This window comes from Pinus tabuliformis, chromosome 1_1, assembly GCF_031772625.1.
Source record: "Pinus tabuliformis cultivar Carrire ecotype Pingquan chromosome 1_1, CPIR1, whole genome shotgun sequence".
NCBI lineage: Eukaryota > Viridiplantae > Streptophyta > Pinopsida > Pinales > Pinaceae > Pinus > Pinus tabuliformis.
This window is the reverse complement of record NC_142297.1, coordinates 426169517-426193273: the sequence shown is the minus strand read 5'-3', so window position 1 is coordinate 426193273 and position 23757 is coordinate 426169517. Positions and strand designations below refer to the sequence as shown.

General features: G+C 37.5%; 1 protein-coding gene across 1 annotated transcript; it reads left to right on the top strand.

Annotated features, from left to right (window-relative positions):
* Positions 1-2482: 2482 nt before the first annotated feature.
* On the top strand, positions 2483-8289 carry LOC149213520 (small ribosomal subunit protein eS19z-like). Its single transcript, XM_089392041.1, has 4 exons — positions 2483-2753; positions 2867-2957; positions 7492-7675; positions 7790-8289. Exons 1-4 carry the CDS (start codon positions 2670-2672, stop codon positions 7863-7865), a joined length of 435 nt encoding a protein of 144 aa, XP_089248167.1. The 5' UTR covers positions 2483-2669; the 3' UTR covers positions 7866-8289.
* The last annotated feature ends 15468 nt before the right edge of the window (positions 8290-23757 follow it).

Below are 23757 nucleotides of genomic sequence, written 5' to 3'. Positions count from 1 at the left end.
ACTGCAGAGAGCTACAACCCTCTCTCGTTTTCTAGACTCTCCTGGATGGGAGCTACAACCCAATTAGCTCTTGTACTAACCGATCCATTTACTAGTAAGTAGGTGCCTACCTACTGAATGCTCCAATATTCACTCGTTCTCCAGCCACTACTGGAAGGGAGTTTCCACCCCCTTAACTCTTGTACTAGCTGATGTACTAGTACGTAGGCGCCGGCCTACAATCTTCTTTCATCCTCCAGGGACCACATTTCATACATTTTCAGACTCGATATTCCTGAAGCAGAACACTATAATCTGAAGGCCACGTTTCATCCAATTTTCATACTGGACCCATCAATATCATTAAAGCACAAAAACAATCAATACTAGCATCATCAATCTCTGAATCACTGAAGCCCTGTCAAAAAAATGTAGTCACCAGAACACACAGAGCAGAACACTGAACTCTGCAACAATATTCAGAACCAACTATATCATCAAAATCATGCATCAGAGTGCATACGCTACTTGGAAGTGCAGAACCGGCGTGTATATGCAACTTCACCAAAGTGAACCAGCGTATATATCATCAATTACTTACTTATAACTTGATGCACTTCCTGACTTCAGACATATCTAGATTATTACATATACAAGGATAATATGTGTGTTAGCAATCATATCTAGTCCATCAGATCACATAAATATGAGTAATTATGATCCTGATCCATTATTAGATCTCATCCATCAACACTGAGGCTAAACACAGTCAATCAAACTGAATATGCAGAATACTGACACCATTAAACAGTCATCAGAACTCATCAACAACCAGAACCACCTGTAACTTCATAACTCAGATGGTATACGCTACTACAATGAACCAAAACCGCGTACATATGCGCTTTCACCAAAGCCAACCCGCGAATAGATCTATAAATATTCAATCATGACTTGCAGCGATTTCAAACTTAAGTTATACCCAATTCAGATCATTACATGCGTCAGTATACAGATCTAGAATAAACATAATCAACCATATAGAGATAGTCCATTTCAAACCATTTGATCTCGATCTATACTTAGATCTTGTTCTCCATCAACCGGTGAGATCCCTCCTTAGCTCAGATCAAGCAATGCATCATAAACCCATAACCTGCATATTGGATCTCATGCATCATCAGACATTCAAGACTTTCTCAATGTCCTTGCCTAATGATCTTCTTTTCCTTTTATAATCTTAGGCATTACTCAATACCATCGTCCAAAACCATAACAAATCAATACCATGGACCCAATACTTGAGATCAATACTTCTGACGAGATACCATGGTCCAAAACCATAGGTTCAAGTACTAAGGACTAAATACCATGGACTAAACATAAGATCTCCGACATGTATGCGCCTTCCCTTGCATGAAAGTGCGTGTATACGTCAACGACTAACCTATGTGTATACGCGGCTCGGTCATAATGAACCTGCGTATATATATTTTCTCTTCATGCTTGTAGTCTGATCATCAATTCCTTGCTGCTGACCTGCTGCACTATGATCTGTCATCTGTGTGATTTGCCATCAAGGACAACACTTGTCTCATAATGCCAACAATCTCCCCCTTTGGACTTGATGGCAAAGCTAACTTGTCACACTTAGAACTGTCATCTGATTCCTTTGAGCTGTCCTGCATTTGATATCTCTTCTGTAGATTCATCTAGTTATATGTAAGTGAGATGTTCTTCTACGGGAGGGTTGCCATCAAGTACAACACATGCATCATACTGCCAACAACTTTATCCATAAAATTGTGTTCCTAATTTATTTTTTAAGGGTGTCTTAATCAATTTTAAAGTAACACAAATAACTCATTTTTCAAAAAAGTGAACAAAACATATAAAACTTTATCTCTTTATAAAAAGGAGTTAATTTCATTATTAATAAAGTGATTTTAAACTAGCATAGATCCATCTTAAGTAGAGATCTAACCTGAGCCGAGAGGGATCAAATTTCTTCAAGTTCACACTTCTTTAGAATGCAAAATATAATATGTAATTTTTCATTGTTTAAATTCTATAGAACACTTAGACCACTTCAAACATTTTAACCATAAAAACTTATGTTTTATTCATGATATATATACAATTTTTTTTACAACAATGTCTAATATATACATAGTTGACATTAAAATTAAAATACTATACATCCAAAGATTAAAATAATTTTATTATTATTAATATATTTTTAAGTATAAGTCAATATTAATTCGTATAAAAATATGAGATTTCACTTTGAGATCTATATTGTAAATAAAATGTTTTTTGAATTACTCATATTAAAATAATTTATATACATAAATTTAAATTAAATATTTTTATCAATTTTATTATAATATATATATATATATATATATATTTTTGAATTCGATTAAGACATCAGAAAACATTAAAATATTCTAGATGTGACCATTCTACAATTCACTTAAAAAAGGACAGTGATTTTCATCCTAGGGTTTTACAGGACCATTCTACATTTCACTAAAAAAAGACCTTGACCTTCATACTAGGGTTTTAGAGGAGAGGAGGGATACAAGTAGGGTTTCAATTCACTCTGATGCAAAACCATATAACCGTTCTTACACTCTGTTTCGTTCGGTGGTCGCCGGCTTCCTGTTAGGAGTTTGCAGGTTCGAGCCATGGCGACGGCGTGTACAGTCAAAGATGTCTCCCCCCACGAGTTCGTGACAGCTTATGCTGCACATCTTAAACGATCCGGCAAGGTATTTAATGATTTTTCATGGTTTTCTCCTGGTTTTACTTTGAGACAGGGTGGGGTTCTTCTATGAGCTCAAATTATGCTAAATCTAATACTGCTTATTGCACGAAATGTCAGATTGAGCTTCCACACTGGACGGACCTTGTAAAGACAGCCACTTTCAAGGAACTCGCTCCATATGATCCTGACTGGTACTATGTTAGAGCAGGTAGGCTACTGCTATAACCCCAGTTTGTTGTTTTTTACTGCGATATTTTTACCAATTTCGATACGATTGTTCGAAATGAATTTATTGGCCCATTTAGTACTATAATAACTGTTTAGAAATCACATAAGAGAGATTCTGGAATGCACATATCAATTTGCATTTGCCATTAATCTTTTAGAAAATCTGGGTTACATGGAGATTTTGGGTGTCACTGTCACTTTTATGGTGGGAATCCATTTCCACCAGGATTCAATCATATATATATATTTCTTCTTTAAATTAACTGCATTTGAAAAATTTAACTGGATTCTTGCAAGACCTCTCGGTAGCTGCAAATTTTCTCAAATTTTCTTAATCAAATTATGAATTTTGAAGGTTATGCTTTTATGAATTCTGAAAGTCGAAGATCACGATTTTTACTTTTGCAATCCTCTGAATAACTCGCTGGAATATGCCATGAAACTCTTTCTAGCAACCTTTTGAAATTAGGAATTGAAATCCTAATTAATAAGAATTTGTTGCCGAAGGTTAGTCTCTTTTTGATGTACTAGATCTTGTCAACTTACAGTACCTTTTATCAATAATTTTGCCCGACTAAAAATGGGTGGAGACTTTCGTTGATCCGATCATTCTAAACAATTGTCAACGGCGTCTTGGTTACGTGGTAAAGTGGCATAGATTCACCGAGAGACCTGTTTAACCCGTCGTTGGCCGTTTCTTCTGTGCAACTTGGCCGTTTCATGTGGTTGAGGTCATGTCCAAGTCCTGGGCGATTTTTGCTATCCATGGCATCTCGGTGGAAGGGATTCTTTCGAGTGTTGGTAACTGTGACATTCCATTGTAGTACTTCTGCAATAGAGGACACACTTGCCACAGTGATAATTGAAGTGGCTCAAGTGAAAAATATTCAAATGAACGTTCGACAATCGTTACCCTACTAAGGGCCAACTTTTTTGTTGTCCAAAACAACTATAAAGTTATTGCCATCGTTGTTGTCTAGCAGCAAGATGCGGTGATTGCCATGTTGATCGCCCAAGTGTAAAGCCTGGAAAGGATACCCATTTTTTTAAAAGCAGGATGGAGATACTCTTGATGGTGGCTACCCCAAGCTATTATGGCTTTTGAATATGAGGCTAGGTAGAAGTCCTGGACATAGTTACCATACAGGAATTTGGATTTGGATTTAATACGATTTATTAAAAAAATCTTACTGACAATATCCAATTCAAAACATAGAGGAGAATACATCTCAATAAAGTGAGCTCAGAATGTGTATTTTGTGTTTATTTATTGTAACTTCTAATTGAATTGAATAAGAACACACTCTGAACATTGTACTGTACAATCTAATATCCGAGGAAATATAAATAGATCAAACAAGTGTAACAATTATAAACAATTTAACAGGGAGTTAAGGAAATAAAACTGCAACATGCTGAATATTAATTACAAATAAAAATAATAAATATCGAGGGAGGTTGAATACTATTTACAAATAAATGTATGTACAGTGCACGAACCAGGGAAATGGAACTCCCTTTTAAGTGTGTTTTGGTTGGTTTGCTTAACCTCGACAAAGAGAGATGGCCAGTTTGAAAAGGGGAAACATGTTTATTTAGCACATTAGGGTTTATTATTTTATATGAAAACTGAAGTCCAGAGAAAATTGCAATGTGACTATATTAATTCAGTTTCAGATTCCATCAATGACACAAAGATTTCTGTAACCTTTCTTGGCAAATTTGTTTACCCAACTAAAAAGAAACTACAGAGCTTTTGGGACAGGGTTTATCTTTTGCAAGTTTGGTTGTGCTAATGCCCCCTCACATGCAAGTGTGGTTCTTGCAGGTGATGTCATGTACAAGTATGCTAGTGTGATCTTTGCAGTTGAGGCTATGTGCAAGTCTTGGGTGACTTTGATGACTTGAATAGTTACCCTTCAGCTGAGGTTTTGACGTCAAAGATCTTTTGGATGTTAAACTGATATTATAAATTGTTGCCTATTTTTTTCCAGTCAAAAGGATTTTTCTCAACCAGAAGGAATCTACATAATTTATAGGACAGTATCAGATTCTTGGATGTGATACTACTGAAACGAGGTGGTTTTTGGTAGATTTGGAAAAGGTCTTGTCAGGATTATGCCAATCCATGACTGGAAGTTTATCTTTGCAGCATTGGAAAACTGGAGGCAAACTTAAGGTTTTGATTGAATATGTGAATATATTTTTTTTAATCGTCCAGAAAAAGAAATTAATGCAACAGATTTTGTGATGAGTAGAGCCTAAAGAGATTTTCCAGGAGTGAAGGGCTACTAAAATTTGACAGGAAGCTATTTTAGTCGATAAGAAATAATTCCTGAAGGTTTTTCAGTCAGATACGAGATGGTGTACCCTAGATTGCAAATTACGTCAAAATGCAATGAAAGCGGGAAAACGTGCAATGGAGCTGTGGAATTTTTTGTTTATTCTAAATTATTGTTGATTCACATAAACTTCAGTTTTCTTTTAATTTTTTTCACACATTTTAATGTATACCCTCCTCACCCCACGTTTCAAAAAGTGCTGCACCCACTGGTATTGTCTTTACGGCTCACTGGCAAATCAAAGGATATTTAGGGCTGCTAACTATGTAAATTTGGCATTCGATGCACCATGAAAACTCAAATTCAAGACATACATAAGTAATGTTAAGACATTATTAGATTTTTATCGCATTTCATTGATAGTTTTGGTGTCCAAGAAAAAAATTGAAATGTTTATTAATATGTAAATGAAATTGCATCCTTCAGGTGTCAGAGAACCCAATAAGTTTACAGATTGAACCCAGAAAAGACCAAAAAAGCCATTAAAAACTACTAGCTGTTCGTTGGCTATTATGCAAAGACACCTCATGAGTCATAACAGTCCAGACTCCATTGAGTCTAGGATCACACCTTCACATAGTGATAGTGCCAAAATATAAAACCCATAAACACAGCTAAAATGTTTTGAATTACAGAGCCACAAAATGAACAAATAGAACTACAAAAAAGAACCAGCAGAATCTCTACAATAAAGCCCAAGACCTTAGGCAGAAGACAGAAAAAACGGAGACACCAGTATGAACTTCTTTCAGGAACAATGAGCCTGCAGTAAGTTGTTGAGCTTGTCACCCTTGTTTCTGTTCTCTGTGCACATGGCATAAAGAGATATTATGAAAAGATCCAGCCTCATTCAACAGTAAATCACCTACATGCCTGAGCTCCAGTTGAGAACTAGAGCAAAGTTACCATAACCTGCAGGCTCTTTACATTTCGATTCACAGCACATTCTAAAATAAGTCTCAGAGTCTGTAGTTCAGCATAATTATTAGATCCTAGCCCTAGTCCTGCTGTGAGCTAAAAATAACGAGTCTTTTAGAAGAAACAGATCCTCCCTCCCCCTATCACACTGCTAAAATCCAACTCCCTCTGCTAGGTACCATCAAAGAAGCCCCAAGGCAAAGACTTATCAATAGCGATGCACTAATATACCTGTGTCGTTCATTGACTTGTTTTAGCCCTTTGCTGTTATGTTACTTAGTGTCCTGAGATGAATACCAATTCAGAAAACAAGTTAGTGAGCATGAAATTTACGTATGATATTTTAACAGTAGAGCTTGTATTATAAACAAGAGGATGATAATACTGTTTTTCTGAGTGCCCTACATTGCATTGTTTGACTGCATTATGCTTCTTGTTATGTACACTAGTTCTGGAGTATGGATCTTATTCTGTGCCCTTAGGTATACTTGTGAAGTGAATAATTATGAGGCTTGTTTTCTCTGTGAACCAATTAAAATTATGCAAAAGAAATTAACTATGCTGACAGTAATATGCACTTTTCATAGGACACTCCAGCAGTCATATAAAGAATAAAGAAGAACGACTGAAGTAGGATGTGCAATATTCCTTGTGAAATGAAGGAAAACAATGGATACCATAAATCCATGGAATATGTCGATGCTTCTCTTTACAATTGTATGAATATGCAGTATCGGCTCTACTGACAGTAGTAGTGCACAATTTATTTTTGCATAGGACACTTTGCAGTCATGTAAAGAAGAATGAACTAAGGTGTCCTCTATTCCATGTGAAATAAAGGAAAATAATGGATACCATGAACCCCTAGAATATCAGTGCCTCTCTCTTTACAGTGGTATAAATATGCTGTGTAGTGCCAAGGGAAGTGACAGATTTGTGGGGCTCAGATGTTCTTTTCTGTTTCTCCATTTTGTGGCTATAGTTTATATTATGGATATTCAAGCACCAAATGTTTTGGGTTTTGATTATTCAAGTATGAAATAACCCAGGGTTTTAAGTTGGATCACTCGAGTGTATCTTGATTGTTTTTAAAAGTTGGATTACTTGAACAACCGTGGGTTCCAATTTTTTATATTACATTAAGACATGTGGCTCTGTGCACCAAACTTCTAATGTGTCTTGACTCTTTATGTGTGACATGCATTTGATTTGGTGTCCTTGCATAGTCTTTTTAATTTCTTCCCTTGAATACAGCTTCAATGGCAAGGAAAATCTATTTGAGAAAGGGTATCGGAGTTGGAGCTTTTTGTAAAATTTATGGTGGTCGTAAAAGGAATGGTTCACGCCCTCCTCATTTCTGTAAAAGCAGTGGATCTATTGCTCGACATGTACTACAGCAATTAGAGAAGATGAATATCGTTGAGATGGATCCCAATGGGTGAGTACTTTTGACTGCATCCTTTGTCACTCCTGTGAGATCTTTTTTGGGCTCTGTATTTGTTATATTTTTTTATACTTGTTTTATGCTCTGATATATGTCATTGTGTTTCAGTGGACGGCGTATCACATCTAGTGGTCAGAGAGATCTTGATCAGGTTGCTGGTCGAATTGCGGTTGCTGCACCTTGAGCAATTGAGAGATTAATTGTAGTTTTGTAGCAGGAAACTAGTTTGAATGGCACCTACAGGATAGAGAAATGGCTTTTGTAGCTTTTCACTGAAAACTACTTGCTAATTGGATTATTAGTAGGATTAAATGTTATTAAGTGTTCCTTTGGTCATTTCTAATGCTAAGGGTTCGTTGCTTCAAAGCTAGTATAAATTTGGTCTTAAGAACAACGAATTGCAAGGTTTTTGTTCGTTAACATTCGGTATTTATTATGCATGGTTTGAACATGTTTTGGAGGGTTATTATTGTCATTTCCAAGGCCAAGTTCCTTGCATGCTGTTTCAGCGGTCTTGCTTTGATGATGTTATTACTAAAAACTCTTGGTCAAAGAGTTCGGACATTAGAAAACTATTCAGCAATATATTTTTTATTTCATTCAAAGTATCAGTTTGAGGCAGATGTTCTATCAGGTGCAGAGACGTATATTTGTTGCAGTTTACTTGAATTCTCTTCTAATTCATAACAAATGTTCTGGTGCAAGAAAAAGTTCATACGCCTGTGGAGGGTTTATAAATTCTCAGGAAAAATAGTTCAGTATTCATTTTATATTATAAAAATTAACGTTGTAGATGAGGATGTTTTTAATGTTTTTTAATCTGAATACATGGTACGTGCATGCAAAACTAGCAAGAATTTGTTCTCCAATAGTATGTGCATGCAAAATTAACTAGCTGTAGCTTAATGTAAGGAAATGCTGTAAATTTATTGACTTTAATGTTCTATATACGTGAATAAAACTATTTCGCAAGGTTGATTAACAGCCAAGTTTCATCTTAAAGCCTGTGAAAATGGTGTGGAAAGAGTATTTGAAACTTGTAAAACGAATGGGAAGAGCAGGGAATGAGAGTAGCCATCAAACAACATGAAACAGTATATGCATGAAAAATTAGCTAGCTGTAGCTTGATGTAAGGAAATAGAAAAAAATATACTGTAAATTTATCGACTTTAATGTTCTATGATACGTGAATGAAACCATTTCACAAGGTTGATTATATATGTTTGCGAGTATTTTCTGCACTTGAATTGAGTAAATTATAGGTTATATATATATATATATATTAGTATTCGATAACTTGAATGGTAGTATATTTCCGGAACCGTATTGTAAGGTATCTTTTAGAAAGAAATGTGTTGTCAATATGAGTATTATTTGAAGCATGGGATCATATTGGAGATGTTGAAGAGCGTGATGGAGGTTAGAGTTTTACAGTGATCTGCTTCTTCTCAGGCTGCCGTTGCCGGGCATATGGGTTTTGATACATCCTATTGGCTGTTTCAATGGTGGTGTGAATGGAGACTGAACATAGACACAATATATTTGATGTTAATGACTTCTAGGGAATGATCCTTCACAGGATTTCTCGAGCGTTTGTACTCTGTGGGCGTCTGGGGGTGTGTTATCACCTGGCATCGTCTCTCTATCTCTGTATTATCTCTTTACTTCTTTTCAGGTCTGCATTACATTTGCGTGGTGGTTTCGTATTTTCAAATGGGTGCTTTTACCTGTGGCTTATCTGCTGGCATCTGCGTCCTTTAATTCTTTCTTGCCAATATGCCGGACTTTGCACACTGCTGTGTTGGGGACGGCTTTGTCTCTCGAGCCTTCTCTGGTGGTCTCCTGTTGCGAGATCCCTTTTAAAAAGTTCTGAATTGAGACTGTATCTCCACTGACAGAGAATAGGATGAAGCCCTCTTTCCAGATATTTATTAAAAGCTTTTGTGGGAAATCGAAACTTTTATGGGTCAATAGCTCTTGTACCGTATGCTCTTTAAAATAGGCCATAGAAGCTGTGGGGTATATCATATTGTTTTCAAAGCCTTCAATTTGATGGGAAGGTCTTATCAGACGACTCCTAGCTTCAAGACTATAATATTTCTAAAAGTTCAACCATTATTCTGAACAGAAGATTTCGTGGGGGTGCTACTGGTGCAAAATCAGCTAATGGGATTTCTGTCTCTTTTAAAGATGCAACCCAAAGGAAGGTTACAGCCCCAGCAGAACAGAGCCAAAACATTATGGGCCCTTATATTGTTGAATAAATGGAAAAAGCTCTTTCCAGAGATGTAAACCTTCCAGAGGTAAACTCACTCTCTTCTCTATTTCACAATCTAGAGCAGTCTTTTGCAGATTTAATGGTTTTTGGCTCTTGTACCGGATGCCCTTTAAAATAGGCCATAGAAGCTGTGGGGTATATCATATTGTTTTCAAAGCCTTCAATTTGATTGGAAGGTCTTATCAGACGACTCCTAGCTTCAAGACTAATATTTCTAAAAGTTCAACCATTATTCTTGTTGACACCTAATCCGAAACGGATGGGTGAACTGGACAGTCATCAAGAAGATGAACTGATCCGTCATATGTATGTATATAAATAATAGTTAGCTAATGAATAATATATCAGTTCTTTCTTCTGCTCATTCTGGAGTTACCCTGGCCTGACATGGTATCAGAGCACAGGTCCCAGAAATAGTTGTAACTCCTGCTGTTCTGAGAGCTGCTCATACCTGAGCGCTGCTCTGCTCTGACTGTTTAATTCTCTGCGCATCAGTTACATTTCATTGAGGACGTTGTGGAATTCCGCTCCGCTTCCGACTATCTCTGCCGTTGGCTCTAAGCAGGCTTCCAAGTCTACTTGCAAAAGCCATTGTGCCCCTTTGACATGCATTAAACCATCACAGTATTTGCGCCCTAGCCAGAGAGTCATTACTCATTTTCTGAGCGCGAGAGCCATTGCTCATCCTTCGTTTTTTTGTGCTGGTCTGTATAGGAATCCACGCTGACTCCTACCAGCATTGTGAATGCATCTCACTTGCTCATGATGCAATAGAAATCTATATTCTCGAATGCACAATTAAAAACCTGAGAATCTGCTATTAGAATACTGTTTCAGTTCAAAGTTCTCAATTATGATATATTTTGTTCACTGAAAAATTCTGCGTCTCTCCGCATACGCTGTGTGCTGGCCACTCCACATACGCTGTGTGAAGCATTGGTGCGCAGCTGAACTGTGGCATCCCAAAAACGCTGGCGACTCAGCATACGACTGAGATATGAGACCGTGGTGCGCAGCTGAACTATGGTAAGCCTCTGCCTGAGATATTGCGACTTCGACATCCTCAATATACGCGCTGTATCCATTCATTTGATCTCCGTTTCTGTGTATATAACCCTCGGCGATGTCAACACAAGTGCGAAATAACTCCAAAGAAGTAAATGACCGTGAAGGGCAGTGAGTTATACTGGCCCCTTCAGAAGGCAGTGTCTCCAATGGAAACGCGATTTTGTGTTGTTGCTTGTGTTTCTTGATAAGGTTTTGAACTGGAAAATGCAGCTATTTGTTTTATTATCAATGATTGATACTTGAATGGTAGAGTGAACATTGTTGCGTATGGTAGCAAAACCGTGTTTAGTAGTTCAAATTGTATTGAGCAGCTTATATATATCATTCAAGGCGTTTATATAAGCAGTTTTCAAAAGCATTCAAAGTCATATCAGTCAGAGCATTTTATATATCAAAGCATTTGTGGAGGTGATATAGAGATATTGCACAGTTTTTTATTTTTGGTAATGCTGTATTGAAGCATAAAGTGATATAATATTTCAATGAAATTCTGATGCCTTCTGTCACACATTAGAGGGATTTGTAGAAAATATAGTGCATAAGGCTGTAAGGAAGTTTTTTTTATCAAGCAGAAGTATTGTTTACAGAATGTATTCAATCATCTCTATGGTCGGAATAGTTCTCACTGGCAAGGAGAACTATTCTGAATGGTCTCGGATGGTAAAACACACCCTCATCTACAATGAGTTGTGGAAAGGAGTGTGTGTCGGAGAAGAAGACAAAGACCCTGTGCAGCCTACATCAGATAAAGAACTTGTCTTTTGGGAAAACAAGAACAACAGAGAAGAAATCAGCAGAAAGGTAAAACTGATGACACAGACAAAGGTAAAGCACCTGAATCCGCTCACTATATTGAGGCACAATGTAACATTGGAGTAAATGAAGACTTGTTTAATGCTTCACTTGCTTCTTCGAAAAATCACTGGTTGCTTGATTCAGGAGCAACCTGTCATATGAATCATAGGAAAGTTTTTTTTGAAGATTTCACTGACAATGTTGATGGAGCAGTATACTTTGCAGATCAGTAAAAAATCAAGCCATCAGGGCTTGGCACAGTCAGTGTTAAACTGCCTGGTCTTCCAGACGTTCTTCTGGACCATGTTCTATATCTCCCACAGCTCAAGAGAAACTTGTTGTCCCTGGTCCACATCCGCCAGCAAGGTCACTCCATTCATATGTTTGATGGCAAGCTTGAGGTAAGAAAGGCATCTGACCACTCACTTGTCATGAGGGGTATAGAAGAAGAAAGACTTCTTAAACTGCAAGGAACTTCTGCTCATGCACAATATTTTTCATATATTTCTCATCATGACGAAGGTACACTTCCATCAAGTTTATTATGGCATGTTAGATTTGGACATTTAAACTATGATAGTCTCCGCTTGTTGAAGAAAAATGGTGTTGCTAGTTTGCCTACAATTCCTAGAAAACATAAGCAATGTGATGCTTGCATTCTAGGAAAGCATAGCAAACAGTCTTTTCATGATTCACATTCAAGAGCACATAGGAAGCTTGAACTCATTCTTTCACATTTATGTGGTCCAATGCTTGTTCCTTCTGCAAATGGAAATAAATATATCATGACATTTATTGATGATTACACCAGAATGTGTTGGGTTTATTTATTGAAGAACAAATCTGATGCTTTTCAAACATTCAAGAATTTTCATAAGTGGATTGAAAATGATGCACAATCTCATATTGGGTCTATTCGCACTGATAATGGAAAAGAATATACATCAAATGAATTTGAAAACTATCTTCGCCAACATGGGATCAAACATCAAACAACTGTGTCTTATAATCTTCAACAGAATGGTGTAGCTGAAAGAATGAACAGAACAATTTTGAATATGGTACGATCCATGCTTTTCTTCAAAAATGTAAAGACAATGTTTTGGGCTGATGCTGTTCTATGCGCTGCATATATAAAGAATAGATGTCCATCTAGTGCTATAAGAAACAAAACTCCTTATGAATTGTGGTATGGACATGTTCCTTCGGTAAAACATCTCAAGATCTTTGGTTCCACCTGTTATGCTTTAATACCAAAGGTACATAGAAACAAACTTGGTGCTAGAAGTCGTAAGTGTATCTTCCTGGGGTATTCAAACACATCTAAAGCATACCGCCTCTATGATGAAGTAAATAAAAAGTTTGTTTTATCTAGAGATGTCATTTTTCTTGAATCATCCAAATCAGAAAGTGTTGTTGAGCGGCAACTTGATCGCTTGGATAGATTCACAAAACCGAAATCATTTCAAGAGTTTGATAATCAGATTCCACATCTTGAAGGGGGGATTCCTATACTAGATCAACATGTGGAATCTTCTTCTTCTGAAGAACAATCTCCCCTGCATGACACTCCAACAACGGATGATGCTTTAAGTGATGTAATTGATAGAATTGGGAGACTCAATCTTGATTCAGACCCAACTCAATCAACAGAGCAGCCTGGACCATCTCAGAAAGGTCCCCCAAAGTGGCTGACAAAGACACTTGAAAGTGTTCATCCTGATGAAATTGGAAAAACAGGAAATACAAACCGACAAGATGGAGGTGATGTAGATAACTCTAATTCACCTGTTGATATGGATGTTACTTATGATTGTGAATTGAACTTGTCTACAGATTTTGAACCAACATCCTTCAAAGAAGCTGCTTCTCATGATGAATGGAAAGAAGTGATGTAGAAGGAGTATGATGCCCTCATAAAGAATGGCACTTGGAAGCTGGTTGATCCTCCATTTGGAACCAAACCAATTGGCTGCAAGTGGGTCTACAAGAACAAGTACAAAGCTGATGGCTCACTTGACAAGCACAAAGCTAGGCTTGTGGCAAAAGGTTTTGCACAGAAGGAAAGGGGTCGATTATGAGGAAACTTTTGTCCCCACAGCAAAATGGGCCACCATCCGGACACTCTTTGCACTAGCTGCTCAGAACGGTTGGAAAGTCCATCAAATGGACGTAAAAACTCCATTCTTGAATGAAGATCTAAAAGAGAATGTTTTTATGTCCCAGCCTGAAGGATTCACTGTCAAAGGATATGAACATAAAGTATGCAAACTTGTGAAGTCCTTGTATGGCCTCAAACAAGCACCACGAGGCTGGTATGAAAAACTAACTGAGCATCTTCTGAAAGTCAACTTCAATCATTTTGATCTTGATGATGCAACTTTATTTGTCAAGAAAGTTGGCAAAACAGTTGTATATCTTGTGGTATATGTAGAGGATCTTTTAATGACAGGGAACAATGAAAGCTATATTGCATCCATAAAGAAAGAATTAGGAAATTTTTTTGAAATGACTGATTTGGGCTATGTTCATTACTATCTTGGCATTGAAGTAACCCAACATCCAAAGTCCATATTTCTTTCTCAAAAGAAATACATTGGAGATTTGTTAAACAGATTTGGCATGACAGAGTGCAATCCTCTTTCTACTCCAATGGAACAAAACTTGAAGCTCACATCTATTGAAGGAAAGGAATTTGAGGATGCAACAAAGTATAGACAACTTGTAGGAAGTCTCATCTACCTCACTACTACCAGACCAGACATTTCATTTGCTGTTGGAATCCTCTCCAGGTTTATGCAAAAGCCTTGTGAGGGACATTGGTCTGCTGCAAAAAGAGTTCTAAGGTACTTGAAGGGAACTCAAGACCTTAGAATCAATTATACAGAGGTGGACGACTTCAACTTGATTGGATACTTTGATTCAGACTTCGATGGAGACAAAGAAACTAGGGTATCTACTTCAGGATATGCTATGAGTCTTGGATCAGGAGCTGTCTCCTGGATATCACGCAAACAATCAGTACCAGCAGATTCCACAACAGAAGCAAAATATGTGGCAGCAGCTGAAGCAACGAAAGAAATTGTGTGGCTCAGGAAAATTCTTGAAGACTTGCAGGTAAAACAAATACAATCAACTCCACTCATGATTGGTAACACCTCTGCAATAAAGTTGGCCAAGAACCCAAAGTTCCATGATCGTACTAAGCACATCAATACTAAATATCATCTGATCCGACATCATGTTGAGGCCAAAACAATCCATCTCCGTCATTGTTCCACAAACGAGCAAATTGCAGACATCTTCACCAAAGCGCTTGGAAGAGAAAAGCTTGAAAGATTCAGAACGATGCTTGGACTCACCAACATCCCTTCAGATTAAGGGGGGGAATGTTGACACCTAATCCGAAACGGATGGGTGAACTGGACAGTCATCAAGAAGATGAACTGATCCGTCATATGTATGTATATAAATAATAGTTAGCCAATGAATAATATATCAGTTCTTTCTTCCGCTCATTTTGGAGTTACCCTGGCCTGACAATTCTGAACAGAAGACTTCGTGGGGGTGCTACTGGTGCAAAATCAGCTAATGGGATTTCTGTCTCTTTTAAGGATGCAGCCCAAAGGAAGGTTACAACCCCAGCAGAACAGAGCCAAAACACAATGGGCCCTTATATTGTTGAACAAATGGAAAAAGCTCTTTCCAGGGAAGTAAACTTTCCGGAGGTAAATTCTCTCCTCTATTTCACAATCTAAAGCAGTCGTTTGCAGATTTAATGGTTTTTGGCCTAAATACGAAGCACTAATACAATGGTTTGCCTCCACTTGGACTCCATATTTCAATTTTTTTTGTGCTCAAAAGGATTTTTCATAGTAGGGTTTGAAACATAGAAGGATTTGGATTATATTTTAACTGCGGGGTCCTAGTTTTGGGGAAGACACGGGGCTATTCATCACGCCTTGGTTCCCTGAATTTGATGCCAACTTTATTGCGGTCTTTACCATGCCGGTTTGGTTGAGGTTCCTAAATCTTCCCCTTTGTGTAGAAAATCCACTAAATTCTGATTTGCTAATATGAACAATTTGAAATAAAATTTATTCTCACATAAACACACAATTTCTCTATTACGGAACCCAACTGGGAAACACAATCAATTTTTTTCTAGGGAACCCAACTAGGAAAACCCTCGTTTGAGAATTTTATTCATGTAGAAACTAAGCAATTGATCTCTTACAAAATACAATTGTTTCAATTAGAAAGACATTTGTCTTTCTTGCTTGTTCCAAGCTTGAAACCTTTGCAAGATTGTTGATCTCTGTTGCCATCTACCAACTTGTGCACAAGCTTCTCTTGCGCACTCTTCCTCTTACAAGGTCTATGCACAAACTCGTGCTTCTTATTGTTTGGTCTCACCAACTCGTGCTCACCAAAACAATGATTAAACTTGTGTCTTCATTCCTCCTTTTAAAGGCAATTCAAATGACTAAGTTTAGTGAATTTCTAATTAAGGAGTTTGCTTTTGTGATTGATTGAGTTAGCACAAGTTAACAACTCATGCAATTCTTGCTATCTCAAATCAAGGATGTGAGACTCAAACACACATTTTTTCCTCAATTAACTCGCACTAGAAGACTAATAACTTCTTTCTACTTTAACACATCAGTGAACTGCTTCATAACGCCCAACTTTTGGGAATTGATCCTAAATTATAGGAATTTGCCCTAATTTGTAGTGATTCATTCTAAATCTTGCGAAATTGTGTCATGCACAAGAAGGAACTTGTTTTGGTTTCTACGATTAAGGGACAAATGAAGGAACCTTTTTTTGCTAATATTTTCAACACTCCCTCTTAGCGAGGATTATATTCCAGGAAGAACCTTGCCCACCTAGATCTGTCTTCAACTCTACCAAGTTCTTCGTCGCTACAACTGCTCTCTCCGACCTAGAAGACTTGCTTGCTTTCTTCTGCGGAGCTTGCTTTAAAGGCCTGTTTTTTCTCACAATGATATGTGAGTCCACCACTTTAGTCATAAGTGCCATGTACCTTGTGTACTTGGGTGTCTGCTTCTTGATGTCGAGAGACTTAAGTCTCTTCTGATTTCCTTTAACCAAATCCTCTGTACACTGGAGTCGCTGCCTCCACTTGCCTTGGGCTATGGTTCTCATCATCATGTTGTTGGTTAGCCCAATTGCCAACTAGCTTAGAGTGAAATTGAGACACTAACTGGGTCTCCATCTTAAGAGCTCTATCTTGTTCTTGCTCAACCACCACTTCTTTACTTTGTGCATTCCTTGCCTTGCTGCTCAATGCTGCACTTGTCTCTACCTGCAACTTGTAGAGATTCTTCACCCTCACACTTATTTGCTTTTTACATTCGAGCTAAGTGCTAGAGGTACGGCTGACCTCTGTTGAAAATGTTATCATATCCCTTGCCCTCAAGGGTAGCTATCGAAATAAGATTCTGCGTCAATCCTGGAACATAGAGAACATCTTTGAGATGAAAAGGATTACTTGACTCCTTTTGAAAACTGATAATTCCAACTCCTCTAGCTGCATATTGACCCTCATCTCCTAGCTCAATTTGAAACTACACATCCTTGGATGAAACGTTTCATGTTCCCAGTCATGTGGAAGAATCACTTGAATTAATGTATCATATACTGCTATTTGCTAAGCTTACCATGCAAGCAATCAATGAAAAATATTTCTCAAACTGGGCAGAAAAGTCATCTATCCTGTTGATGCAACAACATGATCCTTCTCGACCCCCTTCTTACTAGGGCACATAGAAGCATAGTGTCCAAACTCATGGCAATGAAAGCACTTGATCTTGCGTAGATCCTTCTTTTTTCTCTTTTGATTGGACTTGACCTCTCCTTGGTCCTTCTTGCCCTTGGCCTTGCTACTCTTGCTTGCTAGGGCACAATTCTCCTCGTCCTCTGTCATAATTGATCTCCCTTCTATGGTTCTTCTTCAGATCTCTCCCTGTATGCAGTCAATCCAAAACCTTTCCTAATTTGGGAAGTTTTCTCTCCCACTAACAACATTTCAAAACCCTTTCCACAACTTGTGAAGTCCAAGTAAAACAAAACTCATAAGATCATGATTAGATGCAACCACGCCCACCCCACCTAGTTCATCTTGTACTCGAGGGAACCTTGTCAAATATGGGATGATGGGCTCATCCTTCCTCAGTGGGATACTCTTCAACTTCTCCTAAAGAGCAAGCTTCCTGGTATCACTGGTACTTTGATACAACTTTAGGATTGTACTGTACATCTCATATGATGTCTTCTTCTTATGGATATGACCCCTTCTAGAATCGTCCTCCTTGCCTTGATATCATTCTTATTATGTTGGGCCAATCGCTAGGGGTCTTGAGGTGGCGCTATCACTTGCTTGATGTATTCTCCCACCCCATTATCTTTTAGCACTTCCGTGATCCTCCCCTTCCGTGGAACAAAGTCCTATGCTCCCTCTAAACAATGATCTCATCTCAACCATTGGTAAGCCATCCTGCTTTCGTTGAGAGCTTTTTAAAAAACTTGCCTACTAAGAGTCTTGTAGGCCTTCACAAGAATTGTACTTAGGGCCTCTAAAATTGGCTCTCCTAGTAGACCTAATAGTCCTTCAAGGGTCTACACTTGGGGCTTCTTTTGACATTTGCTAGCAACCCTCACTGATCTTAAGATGCCAAACATACAATGTCCAACTTGAACAATATCAACTTAGCAAAACATCAACATGAAACACCAATCAACATACTTCTCGCTGATTTGCTCCTTTGCGGCTTGTGCTTTCCTTCTATCTTTCTCGGCCCTGGTTAGGACTACTTGTAACTACTGCTACAACCTTGTTCTTTGCCCAAATTTCCTCACAAACACCGTGACTAACTCTTCTAGGCAAACTCCCTTAGTCGCTGATCTTTTTGCCCTCTTACAACCACCTATAATGTCTTTTCAACCCTCAAAATTGTCTCTACAGGACTCGACTTGAACTAGGGCACACACATAATAGATAAGCCTTATTTACATGAGAAAACCAACCTCCAACTCGACACAAAACTGCCCAAAATTGCTCCTTCTAGCCTCAACCTTGCTCCTCTTCTTGAATCTGCCCAAACAGTGACAAGAAACCAACCTAAACCAAGTCACCTTCTCTTCTTCGCTGAGCTCCAAGAGTTTGCGACCTATTTTAGATGTCTCCTTGATGTGTTTTGCACTTTGGATGTGCTATCTTTATTCTGATCCAACTTTGATACCATGTAGAAAATCCACTAAATTCTGATTTGCTAATATGAACAATTTGAGATAAAATTTCTTCTCACATAAACACACAATCTCTCTACTAGATGCAGTGGAATAGGAACAAAAATAGCAACAAAGTCACACAATTCAAAACATTATTTTTTCTAGGGAAGCCAATTGAGAATGCCTTCTACGTTGAGAATTTTATTGATATAGAAATTGAGCAATTGATCTCTTACAAAATACAAGTGTTTCAATCTGAAAGACATTTGTCTTTCCTGTTTGTTTTAAGTTTGAAACCCTTGCAAGACTGCCGATCTCTGGTGCCCTCTACCAACTTGTGCACAAGCCTCTGTTGCACACTCTACCCCTCACAAGGTCCACACCAAATTGTGCTTCCTATTGCTTGGTCTCACCAACTTGTGCTCAACAAAGCAATGATTAAACTTGTGCCTTTGTTCCTCCTTTTAAAGGCAATTCGAATGGCTAAGTTTAGTGAGTTTATAATCAAGGAACTTGCTTTTGTGATTGATTGAGTTAGCATGAGTTAACTAATGCAACTTGTGCTATCTCAAATCAAGGACTTGAGATTCAAACACATTTTTTTTCCATAGTTACACCAAGTTTTTGGGACGTGGGGATGAGGGAGCGGAGAAACGTGGGAGTGGCCTATGCAAAAGCTTCCCACCAATTTTTAGAAAACGTGGGGGGACGTTGGGGTCTTTAACACAAGGGACCCCAACAAAAATAGTAAAATACAAAAAAATTATAAATATATCATTGAGAATTTTAATTTAATTGTCTTTATCATTATACAACACTTACATCATGAAGGATAAATCGATGAGATCTATAACTGAAACAAATTTAAAACAAAATGCATGATACAATCATACATGTAACTGTAACATTGTATAATGAAAATAAAAGTTTAAACCATATTGAAGTTCCAACTTTGAACACTGAATATTGAAATAAAAGTCAAGTTTTATACATCAAGTTTCAAATTTATATAGTTAAGTCTAATATATCATATATCAAGATTCAAAGCAAACTAAAGTCTACCGCTGAAGTCTGAAATAGAAAAACAAATAGCATAAGAACATATCAAGTAACAAATGAAAATAATTGCTTAAGGTAATGCACTGCTAGTCTCTGCATCTAGTTGCTGCATAAATAAATCAGGATCAACCATGTCAACATTTGAACCAAAATCATTTGCATTCTCAAACATGTTAGGTGGCACACCAACCAATCCCATATGTGTCTACCATCAAGCCCCTCCTCCATATCTCCCTATGCATCATCCTTTGGAATAACGTTCCATCGTGTTGTTGGTCCCTTAAAATCTTCAGGTGTCTTCCTATGGTCAAGATGTAGGGCACTGTGCATAACAATTAACTTCTCTGCTCTTCTAGAGGTAAGTCTGTTCTTCTTGATATAGTGGATGAAGCTATATGTGGACCAATTCCTCTTTGTTGCAGAAGCACTAACCATCCAAGACAACAAATGCATAACTAGATGTTTGGGCTTTGGAGCACCATCCCCATGCATCCCCTCCACCAACCAATCAAGGCATCTTGGCTTAGAACTATCAAAATTTTGTCTCTTTTTTTAATGATTAGACCTTAATTTTTTTTGGAAACTTAGGAAACATTTCCTTATGTTTCCTTTTTTAGGGATGTGGGGAAACATCCTCGAAGTGCAAGGAAGCATGGGGATGTGTTTCCCTAGTGGGGGGATGTGTCCTTGTGAAACATTGTTTTTTCTTCAATTAACTCGCACTAGAAGACTAAGAATTTGGCCTTCCATTTTAACACATCAGTTAACTGCTTCATAACTCCTAACTTTTAAGAATTGATCTTAAATGACAAGAACTCGTCCTAATTGTAGGGACTCATTCTAAATCTTAGGAATTCGTGTCATCCACAAGAAAGAACTCGTTTTGGCTCCTATAATTAAGACACAAATCAATGAACCCTTTTCTCCCTTGTATTTTCAACCCATTGTGGCACCAAAAAGTCATTGAAGATATAAACAACCCACTGGGCGAATTTTAAAATTTGGATCTAGAAAGAATAAAAAATGGTGTCTTCACTTATGCTAGAATATGTGTGGAGATTGATCTCAACAAAGAGCTTTCAGATCATATAAACTTGAAACACCAAATTTTTCACTAGTCGCACACTGTAGACTATGAAAACATGACATTTAAATGTCGCGTATGTTTTCAGACAAGCCACTTACAACATGCATGCCCCCAGGCAACGAAGAGTCCCAAGAAAAAGAAGAGGCAATCTAATAGACCAAAATGATGGCAGTTCTAATAACAATATGCTTTTGAGGATGGAAAAGATGACAAAAAAGAATGCCATCTTGATAAAGAAGAAATGAATGACATAGACTTTCAGGGAGTTGTTCAAGATGGGGGCACGATACAACAGGTAATAAAGGAACCTGTGGACTCTTTGATATTGGACAGATTTGGGGGCTCTAAAAGAGCTCATGTTTCAGAAAGCTCTGATTTTGATAAAGATTGCCCCTCATGTGGGACAAGATTCGGCTTTGGTTCTAGTTGAATGAAATCTTAATCGCTGGCAAAAAGTGCAAAGGTGGAAATGAGAAAGAGAAAAGATTTGCTCTAGTTTCTTAACACCTTTCTATTGTCATTTTTAGTTTTTATTCTGAGACCCCTTCACTTTTTATGGACCTTCATGTTGCTTTTAGCGCTCTTCTTGTATTTGCGATGTGCCATCTGATCCAAATGTATACCCACAAAGTGTGTCTACAAAATGTAATTTTTATAATCATTAATAGAAATTATAGTTTGTTTTTTTCTCTGGGAAAAAATTGAAGTAGGGGAACAATTATCAACCAAGTTTCATCGTAAAACTTGTGAAAATGGCGTGGAAAGAATTTTTGAGACTTGTAAAATGAATGGAAAGAAAAGGGAACGAAAGTAGAGATCAAACAACATGATTGTCTTTTTAAAATGTTGTCAGTGAGTTCAAGTTACATCTCAACCAAGTTATGTAATTTAACTTAAAACTTCTGGCAGTAAACTACAATAGGGATTTGTACATATATTATAAATCTTCACCAACATCTATTGTATATAGATTACGCTGATCGATAACAAATATTGTATATTGCCTCATCGTGACAAACTTTCTGTTATTGGCAACGCGCACCAATATCTTTGTAGTCTATATGATTTTATGAACATATTTCATCGAAATTTTTGTTAATGGAACAATTGTTGCTACAGATGGTATAAACCTCATTTTTGTGTTAACATTGAAAAAATAGATTATGGACTCTATTAAAATTGTATTAATTATGTTGAAGACAGATTGTATTAATTATGTTGAAGACATATTAGGGATAATTTTTGCTCAATATTCGTCAAAACTGGTCAACCTATAATACTGGACAACCAATACCAGTGGTTTCTTTTGATGACCCACCAATTTTTTTTTTCAGCACAAAAAAACTAAATATTTGTATTATAATCCATGTTTGATATACATACAATGACTTACATACTATGGCTATGTGACTGCCTGTTGATAAACTGTTGAAAGATAACATATCCCAACATAGAAAACTGACAAAAGAAGTTCCAGGATATATACTCTGACACTGAGAGGAAAACTGAGTGGAAACTCAGTTGAGACAGAGCTCAAAAGGATTCAAAAAACTGCAGAGTATGATGTGGATTTAGGAAGAAGAACCTATATTATAAAAAACCAAAATTTCTACCATATGTTAATGCTATATGCCCTGAAAATGGAAATCCTGGATCTGGAAGATATTGCTGTCCACCTTAATCTGCATTCTTCATAAGCCTTGGGGCAAGGTTAGACCCAATTTAGATAAGGCATCAACATTTTTGTTTTTTTGCCTATCAATATGGGAGATTGAATAGTCCTTCTTGTTATTCCATAATGCTGCTATCCTGTCCAACCATCCGGCAAGGTGAATGTTTTTAACGTGTTGCTTGGATAAAACATGATCCGTTATTACCTTAGAGTCTCCAAATATTTGTAGTTTTGGAATATCAACGAAATTGCTGAAGGAGAGGAGAACTGCTAAAGCCACAGGTTCAACTCTGTTGTTTGTCCTCGGACCAACGTTCCAATAGATTTCTATAACTTGTGCATTTTCTATTCTAATGTAAACACCACATGCACAAATACTTTGTTGGGCAGCACCGTCGAAATATGCACATGGTGTCGAATCAGACGTCGTCCTCGATCTATCTCCACCCTCATTCCTGCCTGTTGGAGACTCAAAATTCCTTCCATAAGTGTTGTTATTCTTCCCATGTATATCGAGGGCATAGTATTGGGCTATTATAGAATCGGTTACAGAAAGGCTTGTATCCACCTTTGAGCTGAATATATTGCCATTTCTCCAATTCCAAATGCCCCAAATGGCCAATAAGGGAATGGCTCTCCACTCTTTCTTCATGGTGCCCCATACTTTAAATGCTTCAGAAATGGTTGGAAAAGAGCCGAATGAAAAACCAAAGAGAGCCACAAGACTCTGCCAGATAGGCCGCACCTGTAGACAGTTGAGGAACAGATGAAAATTGTTTTTAGAGCTTTCTCTGCATAGCGGACATATGGCTGGCCCGTGCCAATTGCGTTTTTGCAGGTTTTCCCACGTAAGATTCCTATT